This window comes from Chiloscyllium punctatum, unplaced genomic scaffold, assembly GCF_047496795.1.
Source record: "Chiloscyllium punctatum isolate Juve2018m unplaced genomic scaffold, sChiPun1.3 scaffold_1700, whole genome shotgun sequence".
NCBI lineage: Eukaryota > Metazoa > Chordata > Chondrichthyes > Orectolobiformes > Hemiscylliidae > Chiloscyllium > Chiloscyllium punctatum.
Genome location: NW_027311434.1, coordinates 1 through 23962, shown reverse-complemented (window position 1 = coordinate 23962; position 23962 = coordinate 1). Strand labels below are relative to the sequence as shown.

The 23962-nt window shown below is 64.4% G+C and overlaps 1 protein-coding gene across 1 annotated transcript; it reads left to right on the top strand.

The window, feature by feature from the left end:
* Nucleotides 1–330: 330 nt before the first annotated feature.
* LOC140475475 (tumor necrosis factor receptor superfamily member 14-like) lies at nucleotides 331–22124 on the top strand (the record flags this gene model as incomplete). Its single annotated transcript, XM_072567787.1, has 3 exons — nucleotides 331–596; nucleotides 18017–18142; nucleotides 21969–22124. Coding segments are annotated over exons 1-3 (346 nt in total), but the record flags the coding sequence as incomplete, so codon positions are not given.
* Between the last annotated feature and the right edge of the window lie 1838 nt (nucleotides 22125–23962).

The window sequence follows — 23962 nt, the reverse complement described above, 5'->3', positions numbered from 1 at the left end:
TAGAGCGGGAGGGAACGGGGAAGGGGTTTGGGGTCCATTGGGGGGGACGGTGTAGAGTGGGAGGGAACGGGGAAGGGGTTTGGGGTCCACTGGGGGGGACGGTGTAGAGCGGGAGGGAACGGGGAAGGGGTTTGGGGTCCATTGGGGGGGACGGTGTAGAGCAGGAGGGAACGGGGAAGGGGTTTGGGGGTAGCGTGGGGATGAGTCCTGCCCCTCCCAAATCTCACAAGCCCTGAAACGGTTTCCACACTCTCCCCCTCACCCCCACCCCGTCCCTCCTCGCAGATCTCAATCCGAGCGCAGTGAGTGAGGCCGCTCAGCACAGGAAGACTTCGCCACTGACTGACTTCCTCTACCCCGACCACAGAACTCTGACGTGTGTGAGCGAGTGAGGGCGTGAACTCTCTCCCTCTTTCGCTCGAACAGTTGTCGCTCCTGACCTAGTGCCTGCACACACCGCGCGAGACACCGAGAGAGAGAGAGAGAGAGAGAGAGAGAGAGAGTCGGAAACCAGAGACCGTTCCGCTCTACCATGTCGACCTGCCCGGCCGGCCAGTACAAACACAATGGGCTCTGTTGCCCCAAGTGCCAGCCAGGTGAGGTTTGGGGAGGTGGACGTAAAGGGGGTTGGGAGGGGAGGGTGGGGGTGGAGAAGACTCGACAAATATTCATGGGAGGGAGTTACTCCCAATACTTTAACAGCCCACCAACCCCTCCTCCCCCTTCCACACTCACTCTCCACCCCCCCTCCCCAAGTCGATCAGCCAACTGGGTCAGAGGAGCTCCCCATAGGTTCCCTGGAGAGGGGGAGGTGGGGCTGGGATTGGGGGGGGGTAATGATGTAGAGAGGGAGGGAATGGGAAAGGGGCTTGGGGTCCATTGGGGACAGTGTAGAGCAGGAGGGAATGGGAAAGGGGTTTAGGGTCCATTGGGGGACAGTGTAGAGCGGGAGGGAATGGGGAAGGGGTTTGGGGTCCATTGGGGACGGTGTAGAGCGGGAGGGAACGGGGAAGGGGTTTGGGGTCCATTGGGGACGGTGTAGAGCGGGAGGGAACGGGGAAGGGGTTTGGGGTCCATTGGGGGACGGTGTAGAGTGGGAAGGAATGGGGAAGGGGTTTGGGGTCCATTGGGGGACGGTGTAGAGCAGGAGGGAACGGGGAAGGGGTTTGGAGTCCATGGGGGACAGTGTAGAGCAGGAGGGAATGGGGAAGGGGTTTGGGGTCCATGGGGGATGGTGTAGAGCGGGAGGGAACGGGGAAGGGGTTTGGGGTCCATTGGGGGGACGGTGTAGAGCGGGAGGGAACGGGGAAGGGGTTTGGGGCCCATTGGGGGACGGTGTAGAGCGGGAGGGAACGGGGAAGGGGTTTGGGGTCCATTGGGGGGACGGTGTAGAGCGGGAGGGAACGGGGAAGGGGTTTGGGGTCCATTGGGGACGGTGTAGAGTGGGAGGGAACGGCGAAGGGGTTTGGGGTCCATCGGGGGGACGGTGTAGAGAGGGAGGGAACGGGGAAGGGGTTTGGGGTCCATGGGGGACAGTGTAGAGCGGGAGGGAACGGGGAAGGGGTTTGGGGTCCATTGGGGGACGGTGTAGAGAGGGAGGGAACGGGGAAGGGTTTGGGGACCATTGGGGGACGGTGTAGAGCAGGAGGGAAAGGGGAAGGGGTTTGGGCTCCATTGGGGACGGTGTAGAGAGGGAGGGAACGGGGAAGGGATTTGGGCTCCATTGGGGACGGTGTAGAGAGGGAGGGAACGGGGAAGGGATTTGGGGCCCATTGGGGACGGTGTAGAGCGGGAGGGAACGGGGAAGGGGTTTGGGGCCCATTGGGGACGGTGTAGAGCGGGAGGGAACGGGGGAAGGGGTTTGGGGTCCATTGGGGACGGTGTAGAGTGGGAGGGAACGGGGAAGGGGTTTGGGGTCCATTGGGACAGTGTAGAGCGGGAGGGAACGGGGAAGGGGTTTGGGGTCCATTGGGGACAGTGTAGAGCGGGAGGGAATGGGGAAGGGGTTTGGGGTCCATTGGGGGACGGTGTAGAGCGGGAGGGAACGGGAAGGGGTTTGGGGTCCATTGGGACAGTGTAGAGCGGGAGGGAACGGGGAAGGGGTTTGGGGACCATGGGGGGACGGTGTAGAGTTGGAGGGAACGGGGAAGGGGTTTGGGGTCCATTGGGGACGGTGTAGAGCAGGAGGGAACGGGGAAGGGGTTTGGGGTCCATTGGGGGACGGTGTAGAGTTGGAGGGAACGGGGAAGGGGTTTAGGGTCCATTCGGGACGGTGTAGAGCAGGAGGATACGGGGAAGGGGTTTGGGGTCCATTGGGGGGACGGTGTAGAGTGGGAGGGAACGGGGAAGGGGTTTGGGGTCCATTGGGGGGACGGTGTAGAGCGGGAGGGAACGGGGAAGGGGTTTGGGGTCCATTGGGGCACGGTGTAGAGCGGGAGGGAAACGGGAAGGGGTTTGGGGTCCATTGGGGACAGTGTAGAGCGGGAGGGAATGGGGAAGGGGTTTGGGGTCCATTGGGGGACGGTGTAGAGCAGGAGGGAACGGGGAAGGGGTTTGGGGTCCATTGGGGGACGGTGTAGAGAGGGAGGGAACGGGGAAGGGGTTTGGGGTCCATTGGGGACAGTGTAGAGCGGGAGGGAATGGAGAAGGGGTTTGGGGTCCATTGGGGACAGTGTAGAGCGGGAGGGAATGGGGAAGGGGTTTGGGGTCCATTGGGGACAGTGTAGAGCGGGAGGGAACGGGGAAGGGTTTGTGGGTTCCTCGAGATTGTATGACATGAAGTTTCAGCAGTCCCTGAGGGAGGGTCGGTGCTGAGGGAGGGTCAGTGCTGAGGGAGGGTCAGTGCTGAGGGAGGGTCGGGGCTGAGGGAGGGACGGTGCTGAGGGAGGGTCAGGGCTGAGGGAGGGTCGGGGCTGAGGGAGGGTCAGGGCTGAGGGAGGGTCAGGGCTGAGGGAGGATCAGTGCTGAGGGAGGGTCGGGGCTGAGGGAGGGTCGGGGCTGAGGAGGGTCGGGGCTGAGGGAGGGTCGATGCTGAGGGAGGGTCGGGGCTGAGGGAGGGTCGGGTCTGAGGGAGGGTCAGTGCTGAGGGAGGGTCAGTGCTAAGGGAGGGTCAGTGCTGGGGGAGTATCGGGGCTGAGGGAGGGTCGGTGCTGAGGGTGGGTCAGGGCTGAGGGAGGGTCAGGGCTGAGGGAGGGTCGGGGCTGAGGGAGGGTCAGTGCTGAGGGAGGGTCGGTGCTGAGGGAGGGTCGGTGCTGAGGGAGGGTCGGTGCTGAGGGAGGCTCGGTGCTGAGGGAGGGTCGGTGCTGAGGGAGGGTCGGGGCTGAGGGAGCGTCGGGGCTGAGGGAGGGTCAGTGCTGAGGGAGGGTCAGTGCTGAGGGAGCGGGCGCTGAGGGAGGGTCGGGGCTGAGGGAGGGTCGATGCTGTGGGTGGGTCAGTGCTGAGGGAGGGTCAGTGCTGAGGGAGGGTCAGGGCTGAGGGAGGGTCAGGGCTGAGGGAGGGTCAGTGCTGAGGGAGGATCGGGGCTGAGGGAGGGTCGGGGCTGAGGGAGGGTCGGTGCTGAGGGAGGGTCGGGACTGAGGGAGGCTCGGTGCTGAGGGAGGCTCGGTGCTGAGGGAGCGGGCGCTGAGGGAGGCTCGGTGCTGAGGGAGGGTCAGGGCTGAGGGAGGGTCGGGGCTGAGGAGGGTCGGGGCTGAGGGTGGGGGTGCGAAGGGAGGGTCGGTGCTGAGGAGGGTCAGGGCTGAGGGAGGGATGGTGCTGAGGGAGGGTCAGGGCTGAGGGAGGGTCGGGGCTGAGGGAGGGTCAGGGCTGAGGGAGGGTCGGTGCTGAGGGAGGGTCAGGGCTGAGGGAGGGTCGGGGCTGAGGGAGGGACGGTGCTGAGGGAGGGTCAGGGCTGAGGGGGGGTCGGTGCAGAGGGAGGGTCAGGGCTGAGGGAGGGTCGGGGCTGAGGGAGGGTCAGGGCTGAGGGAGGGTCGGTGCTGAGGGAGGCTCGGTGCTGAGGGAGGGTCGGTGCTGAGGGAGGGTCAGTGCTGAGGGAGGGTCAGTGCTGAGGGAGGGTCGGGGCTGAGGGAGGGACGGTGCTGAGGGAGGGTCAGGGCTGAGGGAGGGTCAGGGCTGAGGGAGGGTCGGGGCTGAGGGAGGATCAGTGCTGAGGGAGCGGGTGCTGAGGGAGGGTCAGTGCTGAGGGAGGGTCAGTGCTGAGGGAGGGTCGGGGCTGAGGGAGGGTCGGGGCTGAGGGAGGGTCGATGCTGAGGGAGGGTCGGGGCTGAGGGAGGGATGGTGCTGAGGGAGGTTCAGAGGCTGAGGGAGGGTCAGGGCTGAGGGAGGGTCGGGGCTGAGGGAGGGTCGGGGCTGAGGGAGGGTCGGGGCTGAGGGAGGGTCGATGCTGAGGGAGGGTCGGGGCTGAGGGAGGGTCGGGGCTGAGGGAGGGTCGATGCTGAGGGAGGGTCGGGGCTGAGGGAGGTCGGGTCTGAGGGAGGGTCAGTGCCGAGGGAGGGTCAGTGCTAAGGGAGGGTCAGTGCTGGGGGAGGGTCGGGGCTGAGGGAGGGTCGATGCTGTGGGTGGGTCAGTGCTGAGGGAGGGTCAGTGCTGAGGGAGGGTCAGTGCTGGGGGAGTATCGGGGCTGAGGGAGGGTCGGTGCTGAGGGTGGTCAGGGCTGAGGGAGGGTCAGGGCTGAGGGAGGGTCGGGGCTGAGGGAGCGGGTGCTGAGGGAGGGTCGGGGCTGAGGGAGGGTCGGGGCTGAGGGAGGGTCAGTGCTGAGGGAGGGGGTCGGGGCTGAGGGAGGGTCGGGCTGAGGGAGGGTCGGGGCTGAGGGAGGGTCGGGGCTGAGGGATGGTCGGGGCTGAGGGAGGGTCGGGGCTGAGGGAGGGTCAGTGCTGAGGGAGGGTCGGTGCTGAGGGAGGGTCGGTGCTGAGGGAGGCTCAGTGCTGAGGGAGGGTCGGTGCTGAGGGAGGGTCGGGGCTGAGGGAGCGTCGGGGCTGAGGGAGGGTCAGTGCTGAGGGAGGGTCAGTGCTGAGGGAGCGGGCGCTGAGGGAGGGTCGGGGCTGAGGGAGGGTCGATGCTGTGGGTGGGTCAGTGCTGAGGGAGGCTCGGTGCTGAGGGAGGCTCGGTGCTGAGGGAGCGGGCGCTGAGGGAGGCTCGGTGCTGAGGGAGGGTCAGGGCTGAGGGAGGGTCGGTGCTGAGGGAGGGTCAGTGCTGAGGGAGGGTCAGTGCTGAGGGAGGGTCGGGGCTGAGGGAGGGTCGGGGCCGAGGGAGGGTCGGGGCCGAGGGAGGGTCGGGGCTGAGGGAGGGTCGGTGCTGAGGGAGGGTCTGTGCTGAGGGAGGGTCAGTGCTGAGGGAGGGTCGGGGCTGAGGGAGGGTCGGGGCTGAGGGAGGGTCAGGGCTGAGGGTGGGGGTGCGAAGGGAGGGTCGGTGCTGAGGGAGGGTCAGGGCTGAGGGAGGGTCGGTGCTGAGGGAGGGTCGGTGCTGAGGGAGGCTCGGTGCTGAGGGAGGGTCGGGGCTGAGGGAGGGTCAGTGCTGAGGGAGGGTCAGTGCTGAGGGAGGGTCAGTGCTGAGGGAGCGGGCGCTGAGGGAGTGGGTGCTGAGGGAGGGTCAGTGCTGAGGGAAGGTCGGGGCTGAGGGAGGGTCAGTGCTGAGGGAGGGTCGGGGCTGAGGGAGGGTCGGGGCTGAGGGAGGGTCGGTGCTGAGGGAGGGTCGGTGCTGAGGGAGCGGGTGCTGAGGGAGGGTCGGGGCTGAGGGAGGCTCGGTGCTGAGGGAGGGTCAGGGCTGAGGGAGGGTCGGGGCTGAGGGAGGGTCGGGGCTGAGGGAGGGTCAGGGCTGAGGGAGGGTCAGGGCTGAGGGAGGGTCGGTGCTGAGGGAGGGTCGGTGCTGAGGGAGGCTCGGTGCTGAGGAGGGTCGGGGCTGAGGGAGGGTCAGTGCTGAGGGAGCGGGCGCTGAGGGAGTGGGTGCTGAGGGAGGGTCAGTGCTGAGGGAAGGTCGGGGCTGAGGGAGGGTCAGTGCTGAGGGAGGGTCGGGGCTGAGGGAGGGTCGGTGCTGAGGGAGGGTCATGGCTGAGGGAGGGTCGGGGCTGAGGGAGGGTCGGTGCTGAGGGAGGGTCGGGGCTGAGGGAGGGTCGGGGCTGTGGGAGGGTCGGCGCTGAGGGAGGGTCGGGGCTGAGGGAGGGACGGTCCTGAGGGAGGCTCGGTGCTGAGGGAGGCTCAGTGCTGAGGGAGCGGGCGCTGAGGGAGGGTCGGGGCTGAGGGAGGCTCGGGGCTGAGGGAGCGGGCCCTGTCGATGCCCCCCCTCACGTCTCTCTCTCTCTCTCTGTCCCTAATCCTGAACAGCCCTGACTCCCTCCCCACCCCCCCCCACCCCCCCACCCCCCTCCAGCTCGATGTTCGACGCTCAGCTCTGGGGCTGTGGGTCGGGTAAACTCCGGGGAGGTGTCACTCAGAAACCCGGCCTCCATACTCCCGGGGTATGGTTGACCTGGTTTCGACTCAGGGAGACCGAGAGGTCCGGAGCTCGGAAAATCTTGCTGTATCTGTCTGTGGGGGGGGGAAAAAAAACCCCAGAGAGAGACGGTGGAAAGACTGAAGGGCTGTCTTTCGGAACGAAGCCGTGGGCCAGACAGGAAACCGCCGGCTCGGATACAGAGAGAAAACATTCCGAAACAGCACAACACACCTCCCGTTTGTCACTACTTCCGAAAGCAATAACACGACAGACTGAGCACCGTGCCCAGTTCCCCGGTCTCTCGCTCCCCCCTCGGAGCACCGTGCCCAGTTCCCCGGTCTCTCTCCCCCCCCTCGGAGCACCGTGCCCAGTTCCCCGGTCTCTCTCTCCCCCCTCGGAGCACCGTGCCCAGTTCCCCGGTCTCTCTCTCCCCCCTCGGAGCACCGTGCCCAGTTCCCCGGTCTGACACCTCGGAGCACCGTGCCCAGTTCCCCGGTCTCTCCCCTCGGAGCACCGTGCCCAGTTCCCCGGTCTGACACCTCGGAGCACCGTGCCCAGTTCCCCGGTCACTCGGAGCACCGTGCCCAGTTCCCCGGTCACTCAGAGCACCGTGCCCAGTTCCCCGGTCACTCGGAGCACCGTGCCCAGTTCCCCGGTCTCTCTCCCCCTCGGAGCACCGTGCCCAGTTCCCCGGTCTCTCCCCTCGGAGCACCGTGCCCAGTTCCCCGGTCACTCGGAGCACCGTGCCCAGTTCCCCGGTCTCTCTCCTCCCTCGGAGCACCGTGCCCAGTTCCCCGGTCTCTCTCCCCCTCGGAGCACCGTGCCCAGTTCCCCGGTCTCTCCCCTCGGAGCACCGTGCGCAGTTCCCCGGTCTCTTCCCTCGGAGCACCGTGCGCAGTTCCCCGGTCTCTCCCCCTCGGAGCACCGTGCGCAGTTCCCCGGTCTCTCCCCTCGGAGCACCGTGCCCAGTTCCCCGGTCTCTCCCCTCGGAGCACCGTGCGCAGTTCCCCGGTCTCTCCCCCCTCGGAGCACCGTGCCCAGTTCCCCGGTCTCTCCCCCTCGGAGCACCGTGCCCAGTTCCCCGGTCTCTCCCCTCGGAGCACCGTGCGCAGTTCCCCGGTCTCTCCCCTCGGAGCACCGTGCGCAGTTCCCCGGTCTCTCCCCCCTCGGAGCACCGTGCCCAGTTCCCCGGTCTCTCCCCTCGGAGCACCGTGCGCAGTTCCCCGGTCTCTTCCCTCGGAGCACCGTGCGCAGTTCCCCGGTCTCTCCCCCTCGGAGCACCGTGCGCAGTTCCCCGGTCTCTCCCCCTCGGAGCACCGTGCGCAGTTCCCCGGTCTCTCCCCCCTCGGAGCACCGTGCGCAGTTCCCCGGTCTCTCCCCCTCGGTCACTCGGAGCACGGTGCCCAGTTCCCTGGTCTCTTCCCTCGGAGCAACGTGCGCAGTTCCCTGGTCTCTCCCCCTCGGAGCACCGTGCGCAGTTCCCCGGTCTCTCCCCTCGGTCACTCGGAGCATCGTGCCCAGTTCCCCGGTCTCTCCCCTCGTAGCACCGTGCGCAGTTCCCCGGTCTCTCCCCTCGGAGCACCGTGCCCAGTTCCCCGGTCTCTCCCCCTCGGTCACTCGGAGCACCCTGCCCAGTTCCCCGGTCTCTCCCCCTCGGTCACTCGGAGCACCCTGCCCAGTTCCCTGGTCTCTCCCCTCGGTCACTCGGAGCACCGTGCCCAGTTCCCCGGTCTTTCCCCTCGGAGCACCGTGCCCAGTTCCCCGGTCTCTCCCCTCGGTCACTCGGAGCATCGTGCCCAGTTCCCCGGTCTCTCCCCTCGTAGCACCGTGCGCAGTTCCCCGGTCTCTCCCCTCGGAGCACCGTGCCCAGTTCCCCGGTCTCTCCCCCTCGGTCACTCGGAGCACCCTGCCCAGTTCCCCGGTCTCTCCCCCTCGGTCACTCGGAGCACCCTGCCCAGTTCCCCGGTCTCTCCCCCTCAGAGCACCGTGCCCAGTTCCCCGGTCTCTCCCCCTCGGAGCACCGTGCGCAGTTCCCCGGTCTCTCCCCTCGGTCACTCGGAGCACCGTGCCCAGTTCCCCGGTCTCTCCCCTCGGGGCACCGTGCCCAGTTCCCCGGTCTCTCCCCTCGGAGCACCGTGCACAGTTCCCCGGTCTCTCCCCCTCGGTCACTCGGAGCACCGTCCCCAGTTCCCCGGTCTCTCCCCTCGGAGCACCGTGCCCAGTTCCCCGGTCTCTCCCCCTCGGAGCACCGTGCCCAGTTCCCCGGTCTCTCCCCTCGGAGCACCGTGCGCAGTTCCCCGGTCTCTCCCCTCGGTCACTCGGAGCACCGTGCGCAGTTCCCCGGTCTCTCCCCTCGGAGCACCGTGCGCAGTTCCCCGGTCTCTCCCCCCTCGGAGGACCGTGCGCAGTTCCCCGGTCTCTCCCCTCGGTCACTCGGAGCACCGTGCGCAGTTCCCCGGACTCTCTCCCCTCGGAGCACCGTGCACAGTTCCCCAGTCTCTCCCCTCGGAGCACCGTGCGCAGTTCCCCGGTCTCTCCCCTCGGAGCACCGTGCGCAGTTCCCCGGTCTCTCCCCTCGGAGCACCGTGCCCAGTTCCCCGGTCTCTCCCCCTCGGTCACTCGGAGCACCGTGCCCAGTTCCCCAGTCTCTCCCCTCGGAGCACCGTGCCCAGTTCCCCGGTCTCTCCCCCTCGGTCACTCGGAGCACCGTGCCCAGTTCCCCGGTCTCTCCCCCTCGGAGCACCGTGCGCAGTTCCCTGGTCTCTCCCCCTCGGAGCACCGTGCCCAGTTCCCCGGTCTCTCCCCTCGGAGCACCGTGCCCAGTTCCCCGGTCTCTCCCCTCGGTCACTCGGAGCACCGTGCCCAGTTCCCCGGTCTCTCCCCTCGGAGCACCGTGCCCAGTTCCCCGGTCTCTCCCCCTCGGAGCATCGTGCCCAGTTCCCCGGTCTCTCCCCTCGTAGCACCGTGCGCAGTTCCCCGGTCTCTCCCCTCGGAGCACCGTGCCCAGTTCCCCGGTCTCTCCCCCTCGGTCACTCGGAGCACCGTGCCCAGTTCCCCGGTCTCTCCCCCTCGGTCACTCGGAGCACCCTGCCCAGTTCCCCGGTCTCTCCCCCTCGGTCACTCGGAGCACCCTGCCCAGTTCCCCGGTCTCTCCCCTCGGAGCACTGTGCCCAGTTCCCCGGTCTCTCCCCTCGGAGCACCGTGCCCAATTCCCCGGTCTCTCTCCTCGGAGCACCGTGCCCAGTTCCCCGGTCTCTCCCCTCAGTCACTCGGAGCACCGTGCCCAGTTCCCCGGTCTCTCTCCCCCTCGGAGCACCGTGCCCAGTTCCCCGGTCTCTCCCCCTCGGAGCACCGTGCCCAGTTCCCCGGTCTCTCCCCTCGGTCACTCGGAGCACCGTGCCCAGTTCCCCGGTCTCTCCCCCTCGGTCACTCGGAGCACCGTGCCCAGTTCCCCGGTCTCTCTCCTCGGAGCACCGTGCCCAATTCCCCGGTCTCTCTCCTCGGAGCACCGTGCGCAGTTCCCCGGTCTCTCCCCTCGGTCACTCGGAGCACCCTGCCCAGTTCCCCGGTCTCTCCCCCTCGGTCACTCGGTGCACCGTGCCCAGTTCCCCGGTCTCTCCCCTCGGAGCACTGTGCCCAGTTCCCCGGTCTCTCCCCTCGGAGCACCGTGCCCAATTCCCCGGTCTCTCTCCTCGGAGCACCGTGCCCAGTTCCCCGGTCTCTCCCCTCAGTCACTCGGAGCACCGTGCCCAGTTCCCCGGTCTCTCTCCCCTCGGAGCACCGTGCCCAGTTCCCCGGTCTCTCCCCCTCGGAGCACCGTGCCCAGTTCCCCGGTCTCTCTCCCCTCGGAGCACCGTGCCCAGTTCCCCGGTCTCTCCCCCCTCAGAGCACCGTGCCCAGTTCCCCGGTCTCTCCCCCTCGGAGCACCGTGCGCAGTTCCCCGGTCTCTCCCCTCGGTCACTCGGAGCACCGTGCCCAGTTCCCCGGTCTCTCCCCTCGGGGCACCGTGCCCAGTTCCCCGGTCTCTCCCCTCGGAGCACCGTGCACAGTTCCCCGGTCTCTCTCCCCTCGGAGCACCGTGCGCAGTTCCCCGGTCTCTCCCCTCGGAGCACCGTGCGCAGTTCCCCGGTCTCTCCCCCCTCGGAGGACCGTGCGCAGTTCCCCGGTCTCTCCCCTCGGTCACTCGGAGCACCGTGCGCAGTTCCCCGGACTCTCTCCCCTCGGAGCACCGTGCACAGTTCCCCAGTCTCTCCCCTCGGAGCACCGTGCGCAGTTCCCCGGTCTCTCCCCTCGGAGCACCGTGCGCAGTTCCCCGGTCTCTCCCCTCGGAGCACCGTGCCCAGTTCCCCGGTCTCTCCCCCTCGGTCACTCGGAGCACCGTGCCCAGTTCCCCGGTCTCTCCCCCTCGGAGCACCGTGCGCAGTTCCCCGGTCTCTCCCCCCTCGGTCACTCGGAGCACCGTGCCCAGTTCCCCGGTCTCTCTCCCCCTCGGAGCACCGTACCCAGTTCCCCGGTCTCTCCCCCCTCGGTCACTCGGAGCACCGTGCCCAGTTCCCCGGTCTCTCCCCTCGGAGCACCGTGCCCAGTTCCCCGGTCTCTCCCCCTCGGAGAACCGTGCACAGTTCCCCGGTCTCTCCCCTCGGAGCACCGTGCGCAGTTCCCTGGTCTCTCCCCCTCGGAGCACCATGCCCAGTTCCCCGGTCTCTCCCCTCGGTCACTCGGAGCACCGTGCCCAGTTCCCCGGTCTCTCCCCTCGGAGCACCGTGCCCAGTTCCCCGGTCTCTCCCCCTCGGAGCATCGTGCCCAGTTCCCCGGTCTCTCCCCTCGTAGCACCGTGCGCAGTTCCCCGGTCTCTCCCCTCGGAGCACCGTGCCCAGTTCCCCGGTCTCTCCCCCTCGGTCACTCGGAGCACCGTGCCCAGTTCCCCGGTCTCTCCCCCTCGGTCACTCGGAGCACCCTGCCCAGTTCCCCGGTCTCTCCCCCTCGGTCACTCGGAGCACCCTGCCCAGTTCCCCGGTCTCTCCCCTCGGAGCACTGTGCCCAGTTCCCCGGTCTCTCCCCTCGGAGCACCGTGCCCAATTCCCCGGTCTCTCTCCTCGGAGCACCGTGCCCAGTTCCCCGGTCTCTCCCCTCAGTCACTCGGAGCACCGTGCCCAGTTCCCCGGTCTCTCTCCACCTCGGAGCACCGTGCCCAGTTCCCCGGTCTCTCCCCCTCGGAGCACCGTGCCCAGTTCCCCGGTCTCTCCCCTCGGTCACTCGGAGCACCGTGCCCAGTTCCCCGGTCTCTCCCCCTCGGTCACTCGGAGCACCGTGCCCAGTTCCCCAGTCTCTCCCCTCGGAGCACTGTGCCCAGTTCCCCGGTCTCTCCCCTCGGAGCACCGTGCCCAATTCCCCGGTCTCTCTCCTCGGAGCACCGTGCGCAGTTCCCCGGTCTCTCCCCTCGGTCACTCGGAGCACCGTGCCCAGTTCCCCGGTCTCTCCCCTCGGGGCACCGTGCCCAGTTCCCCGGTCTCTCCCCCTCGGAGCACCGTGCGCAGTTCCCCAGTCTCTCCCCCTCGGAGCACCGTGCCCAGTTCCCCGGTCTCTCCCCCTCGGAGCACCGTGCCCAGTTCCCCTGTCTCTCCCCTCGGAGCACCGTGCCCAGTTCCCCGGTCTCTCCCCTCGGTCACTCGGAGCACCGTGCCCAGTTCCCTGGTCTCCCCCCTCGGTCACTCGGAGCACCGTGCCCAGTTCCCCAGTCTCTCTCCCCTCGGAGCACCGTGCCCAGTTCCCCGGTCTCTCCCCCTCGGTCACTCGGAGCACCGTGCGCAGTTCCCCGGTCTCTCCCCTCGGAGCACCGTGCCCAGTTCCCCGGTCTCTCCCCTCGGAGCACCGTGCCCAGTTCCCCGGTCTCTCCCCCTCGGAGCACCGTGCCCAGTTCCCCGGTCTCTCTCCCCCTCGGAGCACCGTGCCCAGTTCCCCGGTCTCTCCCCCTCGGAGCACCGTGCCCAGTTCCCCGGTCTCTCCCCTCGGTCACTCGGAGCACCGTGCGCAGTTCCCCGGACTCTCTCCCCTCGGAGCACCGTGCGCAGTTTCCCGGTCTCTCCCCCTCGGTCACTCGGAGCACCGTGCGCAGTTCCCCGGTCTCTCCCCCTCGGAGCACCGTGCGCAGTTCCCCGGTCTCTCCCCCCTCGGAGCACCGTGCGCAGTTCCCCGGACTCTCTCCCCTCGGAGCACCGTGCGCAGTTTCCCGGTCTCTCCCCCTCGGTCACTCGGAGCACCGTGCCCAGTTCCCCAGTCTCTCCCCTCGGAGCACCGTGCGCAGTTCCCCGGTCTCTCCCCCTCGGAGCACCGTGCGCAGTTCCCCGGTCTCTCCCCTCGGAGCACCGTGCCCAGTTCCCCAGTCTCTCCCCTCGGAGCACCGTGCGCAGTTCCCCGGTCTCTCCCCCTCGGAGCACCGTGCGCAGTTCCCCGGACTCTCTCCCCTCGGAGCACCGTGCCCAGTTCCCCGGTCTCTTCCCCTCGGAGCACCGTGCGCAGTTCCCCGGTCTCTCCCCCTCGGAGCACCGTGCCCAGTTCCCCGGTCTCTCCCCCCTCGGAGCACCGTGCGCAGTTCCCCGGTCTCTCCCCCCTCGGAGCACCGTGCGCAGTTCCCCGGACTCTCTCCCCTCGGAGCACCGTGCCCAGTTCCCCGGTCTCTCCCCTCGGAGCACCGTGCGCAGTTCCCCGGTCTCTCTCCCCTCGGAGCACCGTGCGCAGTTCCCCGGACTCTCTCCCCTCGGAGCACCGTGCGCAGTTCCCCGGTCTCTCCCCTCGGAGCACCGTGCGCAGTTCCCCGGACTCTCTCCCCTCGGAGCACCGTGCCCAGTTCCCCGGTCTCTCCCCTCGGTCACTCGGAGCACCGTGCCCAGTTCCCCGGTCTCACCCCCCTCGGAGCACCGTGCCCAGTTCCCCGGTCTCTCCCCTCGGAGAACCGTGCCCAGTTCCCCGGTCTCTCCCCTCGGTGCACCGTGCCCAGTTCCCCGGTCTCTCCCCTCGGTCACTCGGAGCACCGTGCCCAGTTCCCCGGTCTCTCCCCTCGGAGCACCGTGCCCAGTTCCCCGGTCTCTCACCCCTCGGTCACTCGGAGCACCGTGCCCAGTTCCCCGGTCTCTCCCCTCGGAGCACCGTGCCCAGTTCCCCGGTCTCTCCCCCTCGGTCACTCAGAGCACCGTGCCCAGTTCCCCGGTCTCTCCCCTCGGAGCACCGTGCGCAGTTCCCCGGTCTCTCCCCTCGGAGCACCGTGCCCAGTTCCCCGGTCTCTCTCCTCGGTCACTCGGAGCACCGTGCCCAGTTCCCCGGTCTCCCCCCTCGGAGCACCGTGCCCAGTTCCCCGGTCTCTCTCTCCCCTCGGAGCACCGTGCGCAGTTCCCCGGTCTCTCCCCTCGGTCACTCGGAGCACAGTGCCCAGTTCCCCGGTCTCTCCACTCGGTGACTCGGAGCACCGTGCCCAGTTCCCCAGGCTCTCCCCCTCGGTCACTCGGAGCACAGTGCCCAGTTCCCCGGTCTCTCCCCCTCGGAGCACCGTCCCCAGTTCCCCGGTCTCTCCCCCTCGGAGCACCGTGCGCAGTTCCCCGGTCTCTCCACTCGGTGACTCGGAGCACCGTGCGCAGTTCCCCGGTCTCTCCCCCTCGGAGCACCGTGCCCAGTTCCCCGGTCTCACCCCTCGGAGCACCGTGCGCAGTTCCCCGGTCTCTCCCCCTCGGAGCACCGTGCGCAGTTCCCCGGTCTCTCCCCCTCGGAGCACCGTGCACAGTTCCCCGGTCTCTCCCCTCGGACACTCGGAACACCGTGCCCAGTTCCCCGGTCTCTCCCCTCGGAGCACCGTGCCCAGTTCCCCGGTCTCTCCCCTCGGAGCACCGTACGCAGTTCCCCGGTCTCTCCCCTCGGACACTCGGAACACCGTGCCCAGTTCCCCGGTCTCTCCCCTCGGACACTCGGAACACCGTGCCCAGTTCCCCGGTCTCTCCCCTCGGAGCACCGTGCGCAGTTCCCCGGTCTCTCCCCCTCGGAGCACCGTGCGCAGTTCCCCGGTCTCTCCCCCTCGGAGCACCGTGCCCAGTTCCCCGGTCTCTCCCCCTCGGTCACTCGGAGCACCGTGCCCAGTTCCCCGGTATCTCCCCTCGGAGCACCGTACGCAGTTCCCCGGTCTCTCCCCTCGGACACTCGGAACACCGTGCCCAGTTCCCCGGTCTCTCCCCTCGGACACTCGGAACACCGTGCCCAGTTCCCCGGTCTCTCCCCTCGGAGCACCGTGCGCAGTTCCCCGGTCTCTCCCCCTCGGAGCACCGTGCGCAGTTCCCCGGTCTCTCCCCCTCGGAGCACCGTGCCCAGTTCCCCGGTCTCTCCCCCTCGGTCACTCGGAGCACCGTGCCCAGTTCCCCGGTCTCTCCCCTCGGAGCACCGTGCCCAGTTCCCCGGTCTCTCCCCCTCGGTCACTCGGAGCTCCGTGCCCAGTTCCCCGGTCTTTCCCCTCGGTCACTCGGAGCACCGTGCCCAGTTCCCCGGTCTCTCCCCTCGGAGCACCGTGCGCAGTTCCCCGGTCTCTCTCCCCTCGGAGCACCGTGCGCAGTTCCCCGGTCTCTCCCCTCGGAGCACCGTGCGCAGTTCCCCGGTCTCTCCCCCTCGGTCACTCGGAGCACCGTGCCCAGTTCCCCAGTCTCTCCCCTCGGAGCACCGTGCGCAGTTCCCCGGTCTCTCCCCTCGGAGCACCGTGCCCAGTTCCCCGGTCTCTCCCCCTCGGAGCACCGTGCGCAGTTCCCCGGTCTCTCCCCTCGGAGCACCGTGCCCAGTTCCCCGGTCTCTCCCCCTCGGAGCACCGTGCCCAGTTCCCTGGACTCTCCCCTCGGAGCACCGTGCGCAGTTCCCCGGTCTCTCCCCTCGGTCACTTGGAGCACCGTGCCCAGTTCCCCGGTCTCTCCCCCTCGGAGCACCGTGCCCAGTTCCCTGGTCTCTCCCCCTCGGAGCACCGTGCCCAGTTCCCCGGTCTCTCCCCTCGGAGCACCGTGCCCAGTTCCCCGGTCTCTCCCCTTGGAGCACCGTGCCCAGTTACCCGGTCTCTCCCCTCGGAGCACCGTGCCCAGTTCCCCGGTCTCTCCCCTCGGTCACTCGGAGCACCGTGCCCAGTTCCCCGGTCTCCCCCCTCGGTCACTCGGAGCACCGTGCCCAGTTCCCCGGTCTCTCCCCTCGGAGCACCGTGCCCAGTTCCCCGGTCTCTCCCCTCGGAGCACGTGCCCAGTTCACCGGTCTCTCCCCTCGGTCACTCGGAGAACCGTGCACAGTTCCCCGGTCTCTCCCCTCGGAGCACCGTGCCCAGTTCCCCGGTCTCTCCCCTCGGAGCACCGTGCCCAGTTCCCCGGTCTCTCCCCTCGGTCACTCGGAGCACCGTGCCCAGTTCCCCGGTCTCTCCCCTCGGTGCACCGTGCCCAGTTCCCCGGTCTCTCCCCTCGGTCACTCGGAGCACCGTGCCCAGTTCCCCGGTCTCTCCCCTCGGTGCACCGTGCCCAGTTCCCCGGTCTCTCCCCCTCGGTCACTCGGAGCACCGTGCCCAGTTCCCTGGTCTCTCCCCTCGGTCACTCGGAGCACCGTGCCCAGTTCCCCAGTCTCTCCCCCTCGGAGCACCGTGCGCTCTTCCCCAGTCTCTCCACTCGGAGCACCGTGCCCAGTTCCCCGGTCTCTCCCCCTCGGTCACTCGGAGCACCGTGCCCAGTTCCCCGGTCTCTCCCCTCGGAGCACCGTGCCCAGTTCCCCGGTCTCTCCCCCTCGGTCACTCGGAGCACCGTGCCCAGTTCCCCGGTCTCTCCCCTGGGAGCACCGTGCCCAGTTCCCCGGTCTCTCTCCCCCCTCGGAGCACCGTGCCCAGTTCCCCGGTCTCTCCCCTCGGAGCACCGTGCACAGTTCCCCGGTCTCTCCCCTCAGAGCACCGTGCACAGTTCCCCGGTCTCTCCCCTCGGAGCACCGTGCCCAGTTCCCCGGTCTCTCCCCTGGGAGCACCGTGCCCAGTTCCCCGGTCTCTCCCCTCGGAGCACCGTGCACAGTTCCCCGGTCTCTCCCCTCGGAGCACCGTGCCCAGTTCCCCGGTCTCTCCCCCTCGGAGCACCGTGCCCAGTTCCCCAGTCTCTCCCCTCGGAGCACCGTGCCCAGTTCCCCGGTCTCTCCCCCTCGGAGCACTGTGCCCAGTTCCCCGATCTCTCCCCCTCGGAGCACCGTGCCCAGTTCCCCGGTCTCTCTCCCCCTCGGAGCACCGTGCCCAGTTCCCCGGTCTCTCCCCCTCGGAGCACCGTGCCCAGTTCCCCGGTCTCTCCCCTCGGTCACTCGGAGCACCGTGCCCAGTTCCCCGGTCTCCCCCCTCGGTCACTCGGAGCACCGTGCCCAGTTCCCCGGTCTCTCCCCTCGGAGCACCGTGCCCAGTTCCCCGGTCTCTCCCCTCGGAGCACGTGCCCAGTTCACCGGTCTCTCCCCTCGGTCACTCGGAGAACCGTGCACAGTTCCCCGGTCTCTCCCCTCGGAGCACCGTGCCCAGTTCCCCGGTCTCTCCCCTCGGAGCACCGTGCCCAGTTCCCCGGTCTCTCCCCTCGGTCACTCGGAGCACCGTGCCCAGTTCCCCGGTCTCTCCCCTCGGTGCACCGTGCCCAGTTCCCCGGTCTCTCCCCTCGGTGCACCGTGCCCAGTTCCCCGGTCTCTCCCCCTCGGTCACTCGGAGCACCGTGCCCAGTTCCCTGGTCTCTCCCCTCGGTCACTCGGAGCACCGTGCGCAGTTCCCCAGTCTCTCCCCCTCGGAGCACCGTGCGCTCTTCCCCAGTCTCTCCACTCGGAGCACCGTGCCCAGTTCCCCGGTCTCTCCACTCGGAGCACCGTGCCCAGTTCCCCGGTCTCTCCCCCTCGGTCACTCGGAGCACCGTGCCCAGTTCCCCGGTCTCTCCCCTGGGAGCACCGTGCCCAGTTCCCCGGTCTCTCTCCCCCCTCGGAGCACCGTGCCCAGTTCCCCGGTCTCTCCCCTCGGAGCACCGTGCACAGTTCCCCGGTCTCTCCCCTCAGAGCACCGTGCACAGTTCCCCGGTCTCTCCCCTCGGAGCACCGTGCCCAGTTCCCCGGTCTCTCCCCTGGGAGCACCGTGCCCAGTTCCCCGGTCTCTCCCCTCGGAGCACCGTGCACAGTTCCCCGGTCTCTCCCCTCGGAGCACCGTGCCCAGTTCCCCGGTCTCTCCCCCTCGGAGCACTGTGCCCAGTTCCCCGGTCTCTCCCCCTCGGAGCACCGTGCCCAGTTCCCCGGTCTCTCCCCTCGGAGCACCGTGCCCAGTTCCCCGGTCTCTCCCCTGGGAGCACCGTGCCCAGTTCCCCGGTCTCTCCCCTCGGAGCACCGTGCACAGTTCCCCGGTCTCTCCCCTCGGAGCACCGTGCCCAGTTCCCCGGTCTCTCCCCCTCGGAGCACCGTGCCCAGTTCCCCAGTCTCTCCCCCTCGGTCTCGGCATCCAGTCCTGTCCAAGGGGGGGGTCCTGCGAGGGAGGGACGAGTGAAGCATTTGAACCGATCTGTTGACCCCATATTGAAAGCGTCCCTCTATATTGAAGGGTACCACAAACATTTGGACTGCAACAAGAAACAGACGACAAAATGTTCACCGTGTGGACCAGACGAGTACATGGATTACGACAATTACGTGAATTACTGTCTCCGATGTTCAGAGTGTGAGAAAGGTATTGGTTATTGAATATACCCCGCACCCCTCACTGTGACACACTGATATACCCCGCACCCCTCACTGTGACACACTGATATATCCCCACACCCCTCACTGTAACACACTGATATATCCCACACCCCTCACTGTGACACACTGATACACCCCACACCCCTCACTGTAACACACTGATATATCCCACACCCCTCACTGTAACACACTGATATACCCCACACCCCTCACTGTAACACACTGATATACCCCACACCCCTCACTGTAACACACGGATATATCCCCACACCCGTCACTGTAACACACTGATATACCCCACACCCCTCACTGTGACACACTGATATATCCCCACACCCCTCACTGTAACACACTGATATACCCCACACCCCTCACTGTAACACACTGATATATCCCACACCCCTCACTGTAACACACTGATATATCCCCACACCCCTCACTGTAACACACTGATATACCACACACCCCTCACTGTAACACACTGATATATCCCACACCCCTCACTGTAACACACTGATATACCCCACACCCCTCACTGTAACACACTGATATACCACACACCCCTCACTGTAACACACTGATATACCACACACCCCTCACTGTAACACACTGATATACCACACACCCCTCACTGTAACACACTGATACACCCCACACCCCTCACTGTGACACACTGATATACCCCACACCCCTCACTGTAACACACTGATATACCCCACACCCCTCACTGTAACACACTGATATATCCCACACCCCTCACTGTAACACACTGATATACCCCACACCCCTCACTGTAACACACTGATATATCCCCACGCGCCTCACTGTAACATATTGATATATCCCACACCCCTCACTGTAACACACTGATATACCCCACACCCCTCACTGTAACACACTGATATACCCCACACCCCTCACTGTAACACACTGATATATCCCACACCCCTCACTCTAACACACTGATATATCCCACACCCTTCACTGTAACACACTGATATACCCCACACCCCTCACTGTAACACACTGATATACCCCACACCCCTCATTGTAACACACTGATATATCCCACACCCCACACTGTAACACACTGATATACCCCACACCCCTCACTGTAACACACTGATATACCCCACACCCCTCACTGTAACACACTGATATATCCCACACCCCACACTGTAACACACTGATATACCCCACACCCCTCACTGTAACACACTGATATATCCCACACCCCTCACTGTAACACACTGATATACCCGACACCCCTCACTGTAACACACTGATATACCCCACACCCCTCACTGTAACACACTGATATACCCCACACCCCTCACTGGGACACACTGATATACCCCACACCCCTCACTGTAACACACTGATATACCCCACACCCCTCATTGTAACACACTGATATATCCCACACCCCACACTTGACACACTGATATACCCCACACCCCTCACTGTAACACACTGATATATCCCCACACCCCTCACTGGGACACACTGATATACCCCACACCCCTCACTGTAACACACTGATATATCCCACACCCCTCACTGTAACACACTGATATACCCCACACCCCTCACTGTAACACACTGATATACCCCACACCCCTCACTGTAACACACTGATATATCCCACACCCCTCACTGTAACACACTGATATATCCCCACACCCCTCACTGTAACACACTGATATACCCCACACCGCTCGCTGTAACACACTGATATACCCCACACCTCTCACTGTAACACACTGATATATCCCACACCCCTCACTGTAACACACTGATATACCCCACACCCCTCACTGTAACACACTGATATATCCCACACCCCTCACTGTCACACACTGATATATCCCACACCCCACACTGTAACACACTGATATACCCCACACCTCTCACTGTAACACACTGATATACCCCACACCCCTCACTGTAACACACTGATATACCCCACACCCCTCACTGTGACACACTGATATATCCCGCACCCCTCACTGTGACACACTGATATATCCCGCACCCCTCACTGTAACACACTGATATATCCCCACACCCCTCACTGTAACACACTGATATATCCCACACCCCTCACTGTAACACACTGATATATCCCCACACCCCTCACTGTAACACACTGATATATCCCACACCCCTCACTGTAACACACTGATATATCCCACACCCCTCACTGTAACACACTGATATACCCCACACCCCTCACTGTAACACACTGATATATCCCACACCCCTCACTGTAACACACTGATATATCCCACACCCCTCACTGTAACACACTGATATATCCCACACCCCTCACTGTAACACACTGATATATCCCACACCCCTCACTGTAACACACTGATATATCCCACACCCCTCACTGTAACACACTGATATACCCCACACCCCTCACTGTAACACACTGATATATCCCACACCCCTCACTGTAACACACTGATATACCCCACACCCCTCACTGTAACACACTGATATACCCCACACCCCTCATTGTAACACACTTATATATCCCACACCCCTCACAGTAACACACTGATATACCCCACACCCCTCACTGTAACACACTGATATATCCCACACCCCTCACTGTAACACACTGATATACCCGACACACCTCACTGTAACACACTGATATACCCCACACCCCTCACTGTAACACACTGATATATCCCCACACCCCTCACTGTAACACACTGATATACCCCACACCCCTCACTGTAACACTCTGATATATCCCACACCCCTCACTGTGACACACTGATATATCCCCACACCCCTCACTGCAACACACTGATATATCCCACACCCCTCACTGTAACACACTGATATACCCGACACACCTCACTGTAACACACTGATATACCCCACACCCCTCACTGTAACACACTGATATATCCACACCCCTCACTGTAACACACTGATATATCCCACACCCCTCACTGTAACACACTGATATATCCCCACACCCCTCACTATAACACACTGATATACCCCACACCCCTCACTGTAACACACTGATATATCCCACACCCCTCACTGTAACACACTGATATATCCCACACCCCTCACTGTAACACACTGATATATCCCACACCCCTCACTGTAACACACTGATATATCCCCACACCCCTCACTATAACACACTGATATACCCCACACCCCTCACTGTAACACACTGATATATCCCACACCCCTCACTGTAACACACTGATATATCCCACACCCCTCACTGTAACACACTGATATATCCCACACCCCTCTCTGGACCATAACTCGCGATTATACACTGCACCTTTCTCCAGACCATAGTGCACGGATAAAACCCGCAACCCTGCCTCGACCATACCGCATGTATATACCCTGCACCCCCCTACTCCCCAGGCTGTAACGCACGGATATACAGTGCACCCCCCCCCCCCCGACTCTCACGACCATAATGCACGGATATATACCGCACTCTCCGTGGACCGTAACGCACGGATATACCCCGCAGCCCACCTCGGACTGTAACGCCTGGAAATACCCCGCACCCCCCTACTCCCCGTGCTTTAACGAACGGATATATACTGCACCCCCCCCACTCTCAGGACCATAATGCACGGATATATACCGCACCCTCCGTGGACCATAACCCACGGATATACGCCACACACCCCCCCCACTCTCAGGACCATAATACACGGATATATACCGCACCCCCCGTGGACCGTAACGCACGGATATACGCCGCACCCGCCCGATTGACCAGGCCGGAACGTTCCGGCATTTCCTTCCCGCAGGCAGTAACCTGGTCAGACTGAGAGCGTGCAGCCCGAGGTCGGACACCCGCTGCGGTTGCAAGCCGGGCTTCTACTGTTCCGTCCAGCACAGCCAACGGTGCGAGCGCTGCCGGGAGATCTCCAGCTGCCCACCGGGGCAGGGGGTCACCGCACAAGGTGAGAGGCGAACTACCGCACCCACCCCCCCCCAACCCGGAAAACACGTCACTCAGGGAGATATCTGTACACTGACTGGTGTCCCTCAGTCCCCTCTCTCTCAGGGAGATATCTGTACACTGACTGGTGTCTCTCAGTCCCCTCTCTCTCTCAGGGAGATATCTGTACACTGACTGGTGTCTCTCAGTCCCCTCTCTCTCTCAGGGAGATATCTGTACACTGACTGGTGTCTCTCAGTCCCCTCTCTCTCTCAGGGAGATATCTGTACACTGACTGGTGTCTCTCAGTCCCCTCTCTCTCTCTCTCAGGGAGATATCTGTACACTGACTGGTGTCTCTCATTCCCCCTCTCTCTCAGGGAGATATCTGTACACTGACTGGTGTCTCTCAGTCCCCTCTCTCTCTCAGGGAGATATCTGTACACTGACTGGTGTCTCTCAGTCCCCTCTCTCTCTCAGGGAGATATCTGTACACTGACTGGTGTCTCTCAGTCCCCTCTCTCTCTCTCTCAGGGAGATATCTGTACACTGACTGGTGTCTCTCAGTCCCCCCCCTCTCTCTCTCAGGGAGATATCTGTACACTGACTGGTGTCTCTCAGTCCCCTCTCTCTCTCTCAGGGAGATATCTGTACACTGACTGGTGTCTCGCAGTCCCCCCTCTCTCAGGGAGATATCTGTACACTGACTGGTGTCTCTCAGTCCCCTCTCTCTGTCTCTCAGGGAGATATCTGTACACTGACTGGTGTCTCTCAGTCCCCTCTCTCTCTCAGGGAGATATCTGTACACTGACTGGTGTCTCTCAGTCCCCTCTCTCTCTCAGGGAGATATCTGTACACTGACTGGTGTCTCTCAGTCCCCTCTCTCTCAGGGAGATATCTGTACACTGACTGGTGTCTCTCAGTCCCCTCTCTCTCTCTCAGGGAGATATCTGTACACTGACTGGTGTCTCTCAGTCCCCTCTCTCTCAGGGAGATATCTGTACACTGACTGGTGTCTCTCAGTCCCCCTCTCTCTCTCTCAGGGAGATATCTGTACACTGACTGGTGTCTCTCAGTCCCCTCTCTCTCTCTCTCAGGGAGATATCTGTACACTGACTGGTGTCTCTCAGTCCCCCCTCTCTCTCTCTCAGGGAGATATCTGTACACTGACTGGTGTCTCTCAGTCCCCCCTCTCTCTCTCTCAGGGAGATATCTGTACACTGACTGGTGTCTCTCAGTCCCCTCTCTCTCAGGGAGATATCTGTACACTGACTGGTGTCTCTCAGTCCCCCTCTCTCTCTCAGGGAGATATCTGTACACTGACTGGTGTCTCTCAGTCCCCTCTCTCTCTCTCAGGGAGATATCTGTACACTGACTGGTGTCTCTCAGTCCCCCTCTCTCTCTCAGGGAGATATCTGTACACTGACTGGTGTCTCTCAGTCCCCTCTCTCTCTCAGGGAGATATCTGTACACTGACTGGTGTCTCTCAGTCCCCCTCTCTCTCAGGGAGATATCTGTACACTGACTGGTGTCTCTCAGTCCCCCTCTCTCTCTCAGGGAGATATCTGTACACTGACTGGTGTCTCTCAGTCCCCTCTCTCTCAGGGAGATATCTGTACACTGACTGGTGTCTCTCAGTCCCCTCTCTCTCAGGGAGATATCTGTACACTGACTGGTGTCTCTCAGTCCCCTCTCTCTCAGGGAGATATCTGTACACTGACTGGTGTCTCTCAGTCCCCCCTCTCTCTCTCAGGGAGATATCTGTACACTGACTGGTGTCTCTCAGTCCCCTCTCTCTCTCTCTCAGGGAGATATCTGTACACTGACTGGTGTCTCTCAGTCCCCTCTCTCTCTCTCAGGG